Source organism: Halichoerus grypus, chromosome 8 (assembly GCF_964656455.1).
Source record: "Halichoerus grypus chromosome 8, mHalGry1.hap1.1, whole genome shotgun sequence".
NCBI lineage: Eukaryota > Metazoa > Chordata > Mammalia > Carnivora > Phocidae > Halichoerus > Halichoerus grypus.
Genome location: NC_135719.1, coordinates 28,038,871 through 28,053,966, shown reverse-complemented (window position 1 = coordinate 28,053,966; position 15,096 = coordinate 28,038,871). Strand labels below are relative to the sequence as shown.

Here is a 15,096-nt window from a genome sequence, read left to right as displayed (position 1 = left end):
TGGGGACTGTTAGAACCTCTTAAGTCTGAAGGGGCAAGTGAAGGACCATTACCAGGACCTACTGAGGGAAGTGTACTGAGCAGGTCTCTAAACAAGAATGGTGGCCTTCGTTAGAGGGAGCAAGCCAGGGAAACTGGGCAGGGCGGGGCCAGGGGACTAAATATCCCCACTTCACCCATCCCCCACCCTCCTATCTTCCTGATAGTGGACCCAGAGGAAAAGCAAGTTTTTGAATGCAGATAAACTTCCTGACACACAGAGCGTTATGAAGCAGAGTGGAACACAGCAAAGAGGGAAATCAAAGGGGCGAGTGGAAGATATCTGGCATACCTTCCATCCCATTGACTCTTCAGGGTAAATTATTTGAGCACGGTATAACCTAGTCTGTTCTGGCTAATACCACTTGGGTCTGAAATTGCCTTTTACTGAAGGTACAAAAAGTAATAGAATTGGTCAGAAAAATACTTCCTTGGTCATTACAGTTACTGTTGCCATTGATATGCATTATCCTACAACTTTGGGGTGGCAAACAACAACTATTTGATTTTGCTTAGGATTTTGTGGGCTGGGAGTTTGGGGGAGGGCTCTGCCAGGCACTTCTAACTTGGGATCTCTCATGTGCTTACAGTCAAATGCTGGCTGGGGGTACAGTCATGTGAAGGCTCGCTTCATTTGAGGTGGCGGTTGATTCCAGCCAGCAGATGGGTGCTTGGCCAGGCCTTCCAGTAGGAGCACCTGCATGTAACCTGTTCAGCTTCAACTGCTGATGGTAGTTTTAAGGATAGTTGGACTTCTTACTGGGCAGCTGGCTTCCCCCAGAGTGAGTGTCCCAGGAGAGCCAGGCGGGACCACATGGCCATTTCTGTCCCAGCCTCTGAAGTCCCACACCAGTCTCTTGGTCATACACAAGCTTTTCAGGCAGACCACCTGCAAGAGAAGAGGACATAGACCCTGCCTCTTGATGGGAGGGGCAGCAAAGAATCCATGGACAAGTGTATAGCCATCAATATACTAATGTGTTCTAAGCAAAAGGAAAATGTGGGAAACTTCTAAATGCTATAGAATGATTTTATTTTCAAAGATCCAGAAGTGGGAACCAGCAGCATTCTCATATGCATGAGGAAGTAACCTATCTGGCCTTTGTAAATATAAGGAGATTCGAGATGGGTGCTTGATAAGGTAGAAAATGATAAATATCACCTACACAGTGATATTTAAAAACCAGTGACTTTGGCTTTTCCTGTTTGGGGGATAGGCAACATTCAGAAATGTGTCTTCTGAAAATGCTCACAATCTTCTATAGCTTTATGGCTCTTAGCCACTTATTTCTTAATGCCCTTCCTTCTTTTGAAATGTTAAATACACCCCATCAGAGAAGTGACTTTCTCCTCTGTAATTATCACCAGGATACTTTATATTCTTTCCCACTTGGACCTCATATAAAACCTCTGGTTTAGCAGTGTGCCTGCTATGGGCAGACATCATAGCTTTTAGTTGACTTAACAGATTTTAGACAAAATGTACTTTTTTCTCATACGTGAATTAGTTTCTCACCAACTTATCAACAGCTTTCTGTCAAAGTTGGCTTTTGGTTTCATTTTCATGTACATGCGCACATACACACAATTCATTAACACTTTCAGCAGGGGTCTTCCAGAACTGATCCCCAACAAGTTCCCCTCTATTCTATTTGGTTCGTGTCTTTGTCTGCATTATATTGCTCATTGTTAAGTATTTTCAGTTTCACTCTGATCCTCGCTGCCTTAGGTGCTGGAGATATGTAGCTGAACAAAACACAGAGTCCCTATCTTCCTGGAGTTGTGCGTGCCTCATTTATTCACACAAGCCCTGCATTTTCCACAGAGGATTGGTGGGTGACTGACCAAAATATAGTTTATAAGATATAAAATAATGAACATAAGTAATAGTGCAAATTAGAACAAAAAAGAAGTGTAAGGCAAAATAAAACTAAAGGTAAGATTAGTGTATCTATTTGTTTTGCCCAATATCACTTTGTAGTTTCTAAAACAAGAGGGAAAATAAAGAATATTCAGAATAATTATGGCTCTTTCCCCCTTCCTTCCTTTCTCTTCTTGAACAATTCAGTATTGAAGACTTTAGGTAGGACACAGCAAAATAATTTCCGTGTTTGTGGGGAGAGCTGGAGTAGCCCAGAGCAGGGTATTGGGGCCAGAGTTGGGTAAGAAGAGCATCTGCAAGTGGGAGCTGCCTGCCATGGGAAAGCCAGGGACTGAGTAAAATGCCCATGCATGAGGAGGTCCAGCTCAGGGTGTCAGTATCTGAACAGGATGGGGTCAGGGTGTACCTGCGGGGAGACAGCTCAGCTTCAGATATCAGCATGAGAAGGGCATCAGCATGGAAGGCTAGCCCAGTGCAGGGTGAGGCTAGTGCAGCATGAGGGTGGCATCCATGTGGGTGGGAGGGGGCATCATGGAGTGTAAAAGCCTAAATAGTGTGAGGGAGGTATTAACACTGTGTGTGTGTGGGGGGGGAGGGTACCCTGCATATAGAGTCAGGACCTGAGTCCTGTGAGGAGTGTATCAGTGCAGGAGGAGATGGTGACTCAGAGTGGGGGATTGAAGCCAATGGGATGGGATGGTAAATGTTCTTGCATGAGGTGGCCTGATATGGGGAACCAGGGCCTGAGCAGGGTGAGGCAGATATCCACATGGCGTGGAAACAGGTATAGGGAATCAGAGCCCAAACAGAGCGAGAAGCATGTGTACACCTTGGGACAATTCTGTGCACAAGGTTGGGGCCCAAGCAAGGTGAGGAGGACTATTACACAGGGAGTGCCCGAACCCAAGTGGGTTAGGAGGCCTCCACACGGGGGGCCTGGTGATGTGGGGTAGTGATTGGGAGCTCAGATGGAGGGGGGAGGGGACACACGTGGTGAAGAGTACATTGCTGCGGGAAGGACAGCAGCAGGGATAAGGGCTAATTTCTTAGAGGGTTTAATTAAATAAGTATAGTGAAGATCATGGGAGTCAGGTTTGCCAGTCTGAGAAATGGCATTACAAGTACAGAAAGGATATTCGATTTCATCTAGAGGTAATCCTGCACCAGGCTGATGGGGAAAAGCGCATGATAAAAATGTTATGTAAAAAATAGGATTGGGGTGCCTGGGTGGCTCAGTGGGTTAAGTGTCTGCCTTCAGCTCAGGTCATGATCCCAGGGTCCTAGGATCGAGCTCCACGTCCAGCTCCCTGCTCAGTGGGGAGTCTGCTTGTCCCTCTCCCTCAACCCCACCCAGTTTGTGCTCTCTCTCAAATAAATAAATAAAATCTTTAAAAAATAAAAATAAAAAATAAGATTTAAAAAAGTGTAAAGAAATGCAGCAGTTTTATTTTCTGAGTAGTCCCATAGTAGAGGACTTATTTTTTTGTTTATGGTTTTGTATGTTTTATAGATCTGTTTCCATTGAGCATATATTCTTTATGAAGAAAAATTGTAAGGCTAGTAAGACAACTTATTTTTTGCATACTGGGGAATGTCTATTCTTCAACCAAAAAGGCAGAAAAGTCTGCTTTTTAAAAAGTTCCATTCTCTTTTTGGCTTTATGATAAACCCTAGGGGATAGCTAAGCTCCATGAGTGATCTGTATGTCACCAGTTCCCAAATGTGAGGGTTTCATAGAAAGATAACATTTCCAGAAAACAGAACAAAACAAAAAAAAGTAGACAGCTTAATGAGGTTTTAAACTTTGTGTTAAGGAAAAAAAATCTAAACTTCCAACTACTGCTAACATCATTTTGTAAAAGAAAATGCAAATTTACTCCAAGAAAAAATAAGAAGGAAAAGAAGAGATCCTCTTAGAATAAAAGAATCCTGTCAATTAAACAAATGTGGAAGTTGAGGTGATCTGTGCCCTTCTGACATAATTCTGAAGAATACACAAGAACCCTGTGAACCCCATGCAAAGTAACATTGTTAGGTTTGCATAATTTACTTAGTTTTTAGTTTGGGAGGGGGGGAAGACAGTTGAAACAAATATTTTATCCAGACTTTTCATTTTAACTTTAATGGGTTTATGTCAATTTGAGGATTAAATTTCATTCATTATTGATATCATTTAGGATCATTCTAATATTATATAAAATAAAAAGCCTGTATTTTTGGAAGTAGTCAAAATATGCACCATTGAAAGCACATTATTCTGTACATTACTCAGTGTAGAATTATTGAATCAATATAATTGTATACCTGAAATTAATATGTTGTATGTTAATTATACCTCAATAAAAAAAGTTTAAGTAGCACACTATTGTTCATAAAATTTGGTCACAGAGAATTACATACCTTAAGATTTTTAAAAAGATGTTACTTAGTCCAACTCCTTATCTTCAAACAAGTAAGACTGCATTGACATTTTTTAGATGAGGCAGTTCAGGATCAAAGGAGCATAAGATTTACCTGAGGATTCTGAATTCCGATTGTGACAGTCCAAACATCTTTTATTTGGAGTACTGGCACTCTTAATTTACAAATGACAGGAGAAAATCAAAATAAATTTCCAGACACAAGGTACAACCCCCACAACCACTACCACCAAAAAAAAAAAAAAAAAAAAGAAAGCCGATAAGAAGATGAAATAAATAGCCCAGATTTTCACTTAATGGCATTCAAGGTCATACAGAGCTATAAGATGCATAACTGTAATTGTACAAAGGACTGTAAAATAAAAAATTTGTAGATGGGTTATTATTGACTGTGTTATTTTTATTCCTTAGGGGGAAAGACTTAATTTCCCAAATCAAATTGCTTTGCATTTCTTATAACCTTAAAGTACATAATGCATCTACTTTCAATTCAGAAAATTAAGACAGTTTTCTTTCATTGTTTTTATTACTGCCAAGCAAAATATTAGGAGTACTTCTGAAGAATTGTAAATTTTATAGCAACACTAACAAAAGGATGAATATGGTACAAGATCTTTAAAATCAAAATCAGTAATATAGAAATAGTAACAGAAATAGAAATAGATGCTAGTGCAATGTTAATGTAGGCATCAGAGACACAGGGGTCAACTCAAAGCGCCCTGTTAAGTGTCTGTGTTAGTGTAGGCATTTTTTCAAAATATAAATCTAATTTATTAAGTCTTAGAAGTATTTCTTGAATTAAGAGATACTGAAGAGGCAGTATACTAAAAATGGAGATGCAACATCAGAATTGAAGATACTTGTACTTGGGTAGAATGTTCTGAGAATATCCATGATTATATTTAGAGTAGAAGTTACCAAAAGGGCACTTGGGAAAAAGTCATGATTCTGTTACAAATTTTTTCAAACATATAAGAAGTAGAAAAAAATGATGTAATGAACTCCCATATTCCCATCACACAGATTCAACAATTTTTAAGATCTTGGCACATTTGCTTTATTTTTTTTTTCTTAAAACTATTTAAGAATCACAACATGTCATTTCATCTTTATGTAGTTTGTGTCTCTAAAAAATTAACCATGATGACATTATCATATTGATCAAAATTAAAAATAAATCTTTTCTCACCATCTTATACACAGTACATGAGGCAAATTTATTAGCTTGATTCACAAATGTCTCTAGGTTGACTTATTCTAATCAGGACTCAAACAAGGTCCACTTATTACAAATGGTTGTTAATCTCTTTAGGTCCTTTTTAAAAAAAAAAATTATTAACCTCTTGCTAGTATAGTACATTTGTCACGATTAATGAACCAAGTTGATAAACATTATTATTACCTAAAATCTGTATTTAGATTTTCTTAGTTTTTACCCAGTGTCCTTTTTCTGTTCTAGGATCCCATCTAGGATACCACATTACATTTAGTTATCATGTCTCCTTAAGCTCCTCTTGCCTGTGACACTTTTTCAGAGTTTCCTTGTTTTTGATGACCTTGATATTTTTGAGGATTACCAGTTATTTTGTAAAAAGTCCCTCAATTGAGATTTTTCTCATGATTAGATAGACTAGGGTTATTGATTTTGGGGAGGAAGACCACAGAGGTAAAGTGTCATTCTCATCACATCACATCAAGGATACATATTATCAACATGACTTATTACTATTAATATTGACTTTTATCCCCTACCTGAGGAAATGTCATCATGTTTTTCCACTGTAAAGTTACACTTTTTTCCCCCTTCTCCATAATATAAACTTGGGAAGGAAGTCACTGTATGAGGCCAACACTGAAGGGATGGAGAGAGAGGCTCCATCTCTTTGATAATTCCATAAATTATTTGGAATTTTCCTGAATGGGAGATTTGTCTGTTCTTCCCTGTTTATTTATTTAATTATTCATTATTCAATAAGTTACTTATCCATTAAGACATTTATATCAGTGAAGATTTATAGTTATTTATACTTTGGGCTATAATCCAATACCACTTTATTTTGTTGCTCAAATTGTTCCAGCTTTGTCAAAAGGTCACTTTGGGTTGACTCCTGTGGCTCTGATGTACCCCATCTTTTTGTTTGTTTTCCTCCCACACTTCCTTATTTTCTGGCACTGCAAGATGCTCCAGACTTATTATCTATATTCCCTGCCCTAGCCTAAAACCAGACATTTCTCCAAGGAGCCCTGGTGCATTTTATTGGAGAATGGTATTAGAAACCAAGATCTGGGCTCTGGTATGCTTGTTGTTACTGGGGTGTCTGTCACTGTTAATTGGCCTTTTGAGCTAACAGAGCAAGGACATATATGTGTATATACTAGAGAGATAGATGATAGATAGATAGATAGATAGATAGATAGATAGATAGATATTTATTTATTTACATAACCAGATAGAAATTTTATGTTGTATATATAACATACTCATGAACTCATGAGTTCATACTGGTGTCTCTAACTATAACCCATTACCATGTGAACCCTGGAGCCTTCTTTGATATTCATAACTGCCCATTCCAACAGTGAGAAACTTGACTCCCAGCATCTACCATGCATTTATTTACTTGTTCAATTTCAGTATGGATATATAGTGGTTGTATTTGTTTCCTAGGGATACCGTAATAAATTACCACAAACTTGGTGGCTTAAAACAGCAGAAATTTATCTTCTTAAGTTCTAGAGCCTAGAGTCCAAAATCAAGAGGAAGAAATATGGAGGGTGAAAAAAACCGGAATAGATCATAAGAGAAATGTAGAACATGGTCAATATATATAGTTGTATAGTTGGAATCCCAGAAAAAGAGAAGAGAGAAAATAGAAAAGAAGCAATAATTGAAGAGTCTGCAAGTACACTACCAATCTGAGGTAAGACATCAACCCACAGATTCAAGAAGCTCAGCAATCCCAAGTAGGGCAAATTCAAACAAAACCATACCTAAGCACACCATGGTCAAGCTGAAAGCCAAAGATGAGAAAATCTTAAAAGCAATCAGGAAAAAAAAAAAAAAAGACAACAGAAATTATGAAATAACATAATATGTAATGACATTTTTTTAGATACTGACAAAAAACCCTGCCAATGTGGAATTCTAATTTAGCTGAGATAATGTAACAGAGGCCAGATTTATCCATTTGCCTCAAACAAACAAGCAAAATATCTAAACAAAATATATGGAATGATTTTTGGCATTGGACATCAGACGGCACAACACATTCCTGAAAGAAGGGAAGCAAGATGAGCCCTACTATTTCCCAGCTTACTGGCTGGGGAGAGTTTTGAGGCTGCAGTGCAGGAAGGGGAATCCAAGTGAGAGTTAGCAGTCTCCCTGAGTTGAGGAAATAGAAGTTGGGAGTCTGGGGAGGGCAGGGTGATTGAGTTTGCAGTATAAAGTATGGGAAAGAGAGCTGCATAGAGAGTGTTTTCTAGAGATCTGCAGTACCTCTCAGGTCTTCATCTGAATATTGAGCAATGCATGCATATGAGGAAGCTACTTGAGGTTGGGAATAGAACACTTTGAAAGGATTAGAGGGGACAATCCTTACACCAATTGGAATAGTTTGTGTTCTTACCCACCATAGTGGAAGTCCTTGTGATTTATGGGACATGGGGTAGAGTATTCAGGACTGACTTATCTGTGAGGAGAATCAGTCGTAGATTAAAGGCTGCTCTGATCCTTCAGTAAGGGAATGGGTAAATAAACTAGTACATCCAAACTGGATTATTTTCAACACTGGAAAGAAAGAAGCTATCAAGCCATGAAAAGACATGGATGAATCTTAAATATATATTACTAGTGAAAGAAGCCAGTCTGAAAAGGCTATCTACTATGTGGTTTAACTATATGACATTCTGGAAAAGGCAAAACTATGGAGATGGTAAAAAGATAAGTGGTTACCAGGGGTTGGGGATGGGGGAAAGGATGAATATGGAGAGCACAGAGGATTTTTAGGGTGGTGAAAACACCTTGTGTGATACCATAATGATAAATACATTTGTCCAAACCCATAGAATGTACAACACCAAAATGACCTTAAGGTGAACTGCACTTTGGGTGATAATGCTGTCAGTATAGGTTCATCAGTTGTAACAAATATCACACTTTGATGGGATATGTTGATAATGACAGAAGCTATGCGTTTGTGGGGGCAGGAGTTATATGTATGAAATCTTTGTACCCTTGGTCAATTTTGCTTTGAACCCAAAACTACTCTTACAAAAAGTTTAAAACAAAACAACCCGTCATCCTAGAATTTTGCAATTGATGAAACTGTCCTTCAAAAATCAAAGTGAAATGGAAACATCTTACGTTGAACAAAAATGAGAGTATTCCTGTCCAGTAGACCTGCACTACAAGAAAAACCAAAGAAATATTCAGGATGTCTTTCAGTATTCATCCCTTTAGGATAAAGGGAAATAATACCAAATGAAAACTCAGATCTTTACAAGGAAAGAAGAGCACCAGAAATAGTAAATTTGTAGGTTAAAATAAAATAACTTTCTTCTTACCTTAAATTATGTAAGAGAAAATTGACTTGAAATTTTTAAAATGTAGGGTTTATAACAGAAGAAAAACTTATGATAATAGTACAAATGAGGGGAATTGGGCAAAGGGAAGTATACTGTTGTAAGTTTCTTATATATGAAGTGGTACACTAATAAGATTAAAATGTACATTGTAAACTCTAGAACAATCGTTAAGAAAATTAAGCAAGGGATAACTAAAATATAATTAAGATAAAATTGAATAGTACAAAAATACATGTTTTTTTCCCCAAGGTTTTATTTAAATTCCAGTTAGTTAACATACAATGTAATATTAGTTTCAGGTGTAGAATTTAGTGATTCAACACTTATATACAATACCCAGTGCTCATCCCAACAAGTTGCACTCCTTAATCCCCATCACCTATTTCACCCCTCTGGTAACCATCAATTCTCTATAGTTAAGAATCTGTTTCTTGGTTTTACTCACTCTCTTTTTTTTTCTTCAAAAATACATGGTTAACCAACAGAAGTCAAGAAAGGAAGAATGAAGTATTAATGAGACAAAAAAATAAGATGATACACAAATTCAACTATATGAATGTTAATTAAATGTAAATGGATTAAACAATTAAAATGCAAAGATTATGTATCTGGATTTTTTTTTTAAACCCTCACATCTGAAAATTGAATTAAGAAAGCAATTCCATTTATAATAGCATCAAAAACAGTGAAATATTTAGGAATAAATTGAACAAGAGAACTGCGAAAATTGTACTACAAATCATTGTTGAAAGATTAAAAAGGCCTCAATAAATGGAAAGATATTCTATGTCATGCATCATATAACTATTGTTAAAAATGGCAATATTCCCTAAAATGATCTATGGAGTTAATGCAGTCCCCATCAGATTCTAGCTGGCATCTTTGTAGAAATGGACAAACTAATCCTAAAATTCATATGGAAATGCAAGGGATCCCAAATAGCCAAAGCAATCTTGAAAGAGAATAGCAAAGTTGGAGGATTTACACTTCCTGATTTCAAAACTTTATACAGTGCTACAGTAATCAAAATGGCATGGTACTAGCATAAGGATAGACATAGAAATCAGTTGAACAGAGCTAAGACTCGGACATAAATCCTCATATTTACAGTAAGTTTTCAACAGAGGTAGCAAGACCATCCAATGGGGAAAGACTAGTCTTTTCAACAGATGGCATTGGGACAGCTAGATAGCCACATGCAAAAGAATGCCTCACACCTTATGTTTTATAAGATTTAAAGATTCATTTGATGGTGGGACACAATACAGTGACACTTGGATAGATGAAAAGCAAAACTCTTTGTTCCTTAGAACTCCAAATGAGAAAAAGCTGCCCTGTAGGCCACATGGGATTGCACCTGGGGACAAAGTAACAGCAAACTGGAGCTGTAGGGGGCAGCTTAGTGGGGCAAGTGGGGTGGGGTTAGTTAGGTTTCATAGGCTCCCTTTAGATTGGCTAATTTGAATAATTCTGTGGGCTCTGGGGCATAGGGACTGTACCTGGTTGTCTGGTATCTATCTCTGGGGCAATTAGAGTGGGCACATAATGGCTCAAGAGTGTAAGGCTGATAAGGGAAATGGTTAGGATGTGGACTTTATCAGTTGCTCGAGAAGAACTGACCAGCCTCTAGCCAGGGCCTCAGAACTGGGTCAAGACAGCATTTCACTACAAAGCTGTGGTACACCATATATAAAAATTAACTCAGAATGGGTCAAAGACCTAAATGTAAGAGCTAAAGCTATAAAACTCTTCGAAAAAACAGGCATAAGTTTTCATGACCTTGAATCGAGGAATGGTTTCTTAGATATAACACCAAAAGCACAAGTAATAACACTGGGCTTCATCAGAATTAAAAAGTTTTGCGTAAAGACAGCTCACAGAATGGAAGAGAATATTTGCAAATCACATATCTGATAAGGCACATATATCCAGAGCAGTCAAAGAACTACTACAGCTTGTCTTTATCCTTAATCTTTTGTCTGCTTGATGTATGAGAGACTGAGAAATATGCATGTTCGGTTTGCTTTCTGTTTTTCAAGGCGGTACTATTAGGTACATGCAGAGTCAAGATTGTTTTGTCATCTTGGTGGATTGTTCATTTTATTTTTAGGATATATCTGTTTTTATTTATTTAGCGTATTTCACCTTAAATTTTGAAGACATGGTTGAACTGTCTCCAGATCTACTGATACCATGTGACCCACAGCTCCTACCTTAAATCTCATGGTTTCTGGCATGGCCAGCCCCTACCCTAAGACTTGGGTATGGCCAGCTCTACTTTAAGAATCAATCTGGTCAGCCTCTACCCTAAACAAAGACACTCCCCTCAGGTTACATAGATTATCTCCCAGACATTGAAGCAAGACCTCTCTTTAGACAAAGCCAATTCTTTACTAGTACACATATATGTAAGTTTATAAGTTTATTTCAGGATTTGGAGGAACATGTGCTGAACTGAGGATAATAGTTCCCTCTGGAGAGAAAAGTGATAGTGGTGGTCGTAAATGGGTACTTAACTTTATCTGGATGATTAAATTTTCATGTACTGCATAATTTTTTAATTATTTCAAAATGAAAAGACTAATTAAGACTAACTTTGGGAAAATGGAAAGAGAAGTTACATTCAATAGAATGAAATTCATTAATTATATCCAGATATGGAAAGATAAGCCATCAGGAGGAATTCTACTGTTACGAGAGTAGACCAATTATTTCAAGATACATGAAGTAACCATGATCATAGTCTGGGCATGACTTTGATATAGCTATCAAGTTTAAAATGAAACGTCAGGAATGTACAAATAGGATGTATACTATTTGAAGAAATCGTCATTTATTTATAGTAACATCTAGTATCCTCCTTATCAGTTGTTTGTCAAATTTTAGAATTTAGTTTATAATCCTTGGCTCATTGAAAATCAGATTGTATAAATATGAACAATTGTTTTTGTTTTTTTCAAAGATTTTATTCATTTATTTGACAGAGACACAGCAAGAGAGGGAACACAAGCAGGGGGAGTGGGAGAGGGCGAAGCAGGCTTCCCGCTGAGCAGGGAGCCCAATGCAGGGCTCAATCCCAGGACCCTGGGATCACGACCCGAGCTGAAGGCAGACACTTAATGATTGAGCGACCCAGGTGCCCCAATATGAACAATTGTAAATCTATATGTTGGGTACATGGGTATTATATTCTCTGTGCTTTTTTTTATGTTTAGAATGCCATTAGATTATTAAACTCCAGGGTGATTTATGACTGCCTAGGAATAGGGGATTTCATATAGCTTTCCATCCATTTACTGGGTTCTCAGTCTAAGAAGGATGACTTTTCAAGATAGAGGAGCATCATTCTTTCATCAAGTGTATAGATACAGCCACTCTGGAAAACAGTGTGGAGGTTCCTCAAAAAGTAAAAAATAAAGCTACCCTATGACCCAGCAATTGTACTACTGGACATTTACCCCAAAGATACAGATGTAGCGAAAAGAAGGGCCATATGCACCCCAATGTTCATAGCAGCAATGTCCACAATAGCCAAACTGTGGAAAGAGCCAAGATGCCCTTCAACAGACGAATGGATAAAGATACAATGGAATATTACTCAGCCATCAGAGAGGATGAATACCCAACTTTTGTATCAACATGGATAAGACTAGAGGAGATTATGCTAAGTGAAATAAGTCAAGTAGAGAAAGTCAATTATCATATGGTTTCACTTATTTGTGAAACATAAGGAATAGCATTAGGAGAAGGAAGGGAAAAATGAAGGGGGGGATTCAGAGGGGGAGACGAGCCATGAGAGACTATGTACTCTGGGAAACAAACTGAGGGTCTTAGAGGGGAGGGGGGTGGGGGGATGGGTTAGCCTGGTGATGGGTATTAAGGAGGGAACATATTGCTTGGAGCACTGGGTGTTATACACAATGAATCCTGTAACACTACATCAAAAATTAATGATGTAATGTATGGTGACTAACATAACAAAAAAAATAGATACATATTACAAATACCCATCACCTTTTCACTCTTTTGGGGGGTCTCGGAGGAACAGAAGTTATTAATTTTAATTAAATCAAATTTATCTATCTTTAAAAAAAAGTATATAGAAACACATTTGCTCCTTTCCCAGACTGCCAATAAATATGAAGAAAATAGAAATGATTTAGAAGAGAATTATAAAATTATAAATGTTTGGATTTTTTAGAATGGGAAAAAACATTTTGGTGGCAATTTCATAGTAATTTACATGAAAATATGAAGTTTTAATCTCAAAAGTAATAACTAGGTGGTTTGGCGGGTGGGAGGTTTGGGGATCCAGAGAAGCACTCCTATCTTTTGAATACCTACTATAACCTGTGTCATATGCTGCAAAGAGCTTCTGTTGTCTCATTTATATAGGCCTCATCTCTCTATTATAAATTAGGAACTCAGAGCTCTTAAGAAAAAACAATATGTGTAGTATTGCCAATAGTACAACTAAAAGAAAATATTATAAAGTGTAACAAATTTTTTAGGTTATAAGGAGAAATGTTTACTAATGGTGAAAACTCTTAAGCATTGTGGTTGCTCATCTATGAAAATTTACCAACTTCTTTTCCTTTTCTGGAAGCATTAAGCTTATTTTTGTGATGGTTTAAGAATGATTCTACCCAAAGGCAGAGGAGATGGACCTCATGAGCTTGCAAAGTTTCTTCTAGGTCTTAAGATCTTATAGTTTGGTATTTTTGTGATCTCAAAAGTGTCCTTATTTATTTCCTTTTCTCAAGGTGGATGATATAAATGCAGCTGTGATGGATTTGAAAGAGAAGAAGATTCGTAGTCTAAGTGAAGAGGCCAAAATAGGAGCACATGGAAAGCCAGTGATTTTTCTCCATCCTAAAGACTGTGGTGGTGTTCTTGTGGAATTGGAGCAAGCTTGATTTATATTTGCAAGAAACTTTAAAAATCCCCACCAAAATATACTGAAAATCCCCATTGAATTATACTCCAGCATTGAATCCTGCACTCCTTCCATCACTTAAGAGTTCACAATTAAAGGGGCACCTGACTGGCTCAGTCAGTGACTCTTTATCCCAGGGTTGTGAGTTCAAGCCTCACGTTGGGTGTGGAGATTACTTAAAAATAAAATCTTTTAAAAGAAGTTCAAAATTAAAAACTAAATTACAGGGGTGCCTGGGTGGCTCTGTCGATTAAGTTTCTGCCTTCGGCTCAGGTCATGATCCCAGGGTCCTGGGATCAGGCCCCACGTCAGGCTCCCTGCTCAGCGGGGAGTCTGTTTCTCTCTCTCCCTCTGCCCCTCCGCCCGCTTGTGCTCTCTTTCTCTCTCTCTCTCAAATAAATGGATAAAATCTTTTTTTAAAAAAAGCTAAATTACAGAAAGAGATTTTTAAAATTGTATATATGTATAATAAATATCAATATATATAATTGACATATTTGTTAATTACTTTGGTTTTTTTTCTGATTTGGAGGAATCCTTGATTATTAAATACTTAGGGAATATTATTAAAATCATAGAAATAAATTATTCTTGTCCAAAATGGGGTCATTGACTACAGTATGTTACTGTGTGAAAGAGTGTATCTGCACGCGTGCGCGTGTGTATGTGAGTTGGGGTGGAGTTAGGACAGGGCGCCTGATAGCTGCATAGCTACATATTTGGGACAGAGTGCTTTCTGAGGATGTCATGGAGAGTTTTTTACACCGACTTTAAGGTTAAGGAGTTTTGACCTCAACGTTTTTGCTCTTCTACAACAATTCTTGTTCACAGGTTCCACATGGGCAGGTATTTTGGGTGGTAGTGCTAGATACATGAATAAGAAGTTTTGTGGAAAACTTCATTTATGATCTAGTGAGTGCATAGGTAGCTGAATTTTTTTATTCTTTATTTAAATTCAGTTTAGTTAACATACTGTATTACTAGTTTCAGGGGTAGAATTTAGTGATTCATCAGTTGCATATAACACCCAGTGCTTGTGACATCAAGTGCCCTCCTTAATGCCCACCATCCAGTTACCCCACCCCCCCCAGCCACATTCCCTCCAGCAACACTGTTTGTTTCCTAGAGTTCAGCATCTCTTATGGTTTGCTTCCCTCTCTGTTTTCATCTTATTTTGTTTTTTCTTCACTTCCCATATTTTCATGTTTTGTTTCTTAAATTCCACATATGAGTGAA

General features: G+C 37.5%; 1 protein-coding gene across 2 annotated transcripts in view; it reads left to right on the top strand.

Annotated features, from left to right (window-relative positions):
- The window catches only part of MCEE (methylmalonyl-CoA epimerase), a 35,432-nt gene extending 21,080 nt beyond the window's left edge, over nucleotides 1-14,352 (top strand). For both annotated transcript variants that reach the window (XM_078078986.1, XM_078078985.1), the window contains exon 3: nucleotides 13,688-14,352. In XM_078078986.1, coding sequence (XP_077935112.1) covers nucleotides 13,688-13,840 — 153 coding nt within the window. In that variant the 3' untranslated portion in view covers nucleotides 13,841-14,352. The remainder of the gene's footprint in view (nucleotides 1-13,687) is intronic.
- The last annotated feature ends 744 nt before the right edge of the window (nucleotides 14,353-15,096 follow it).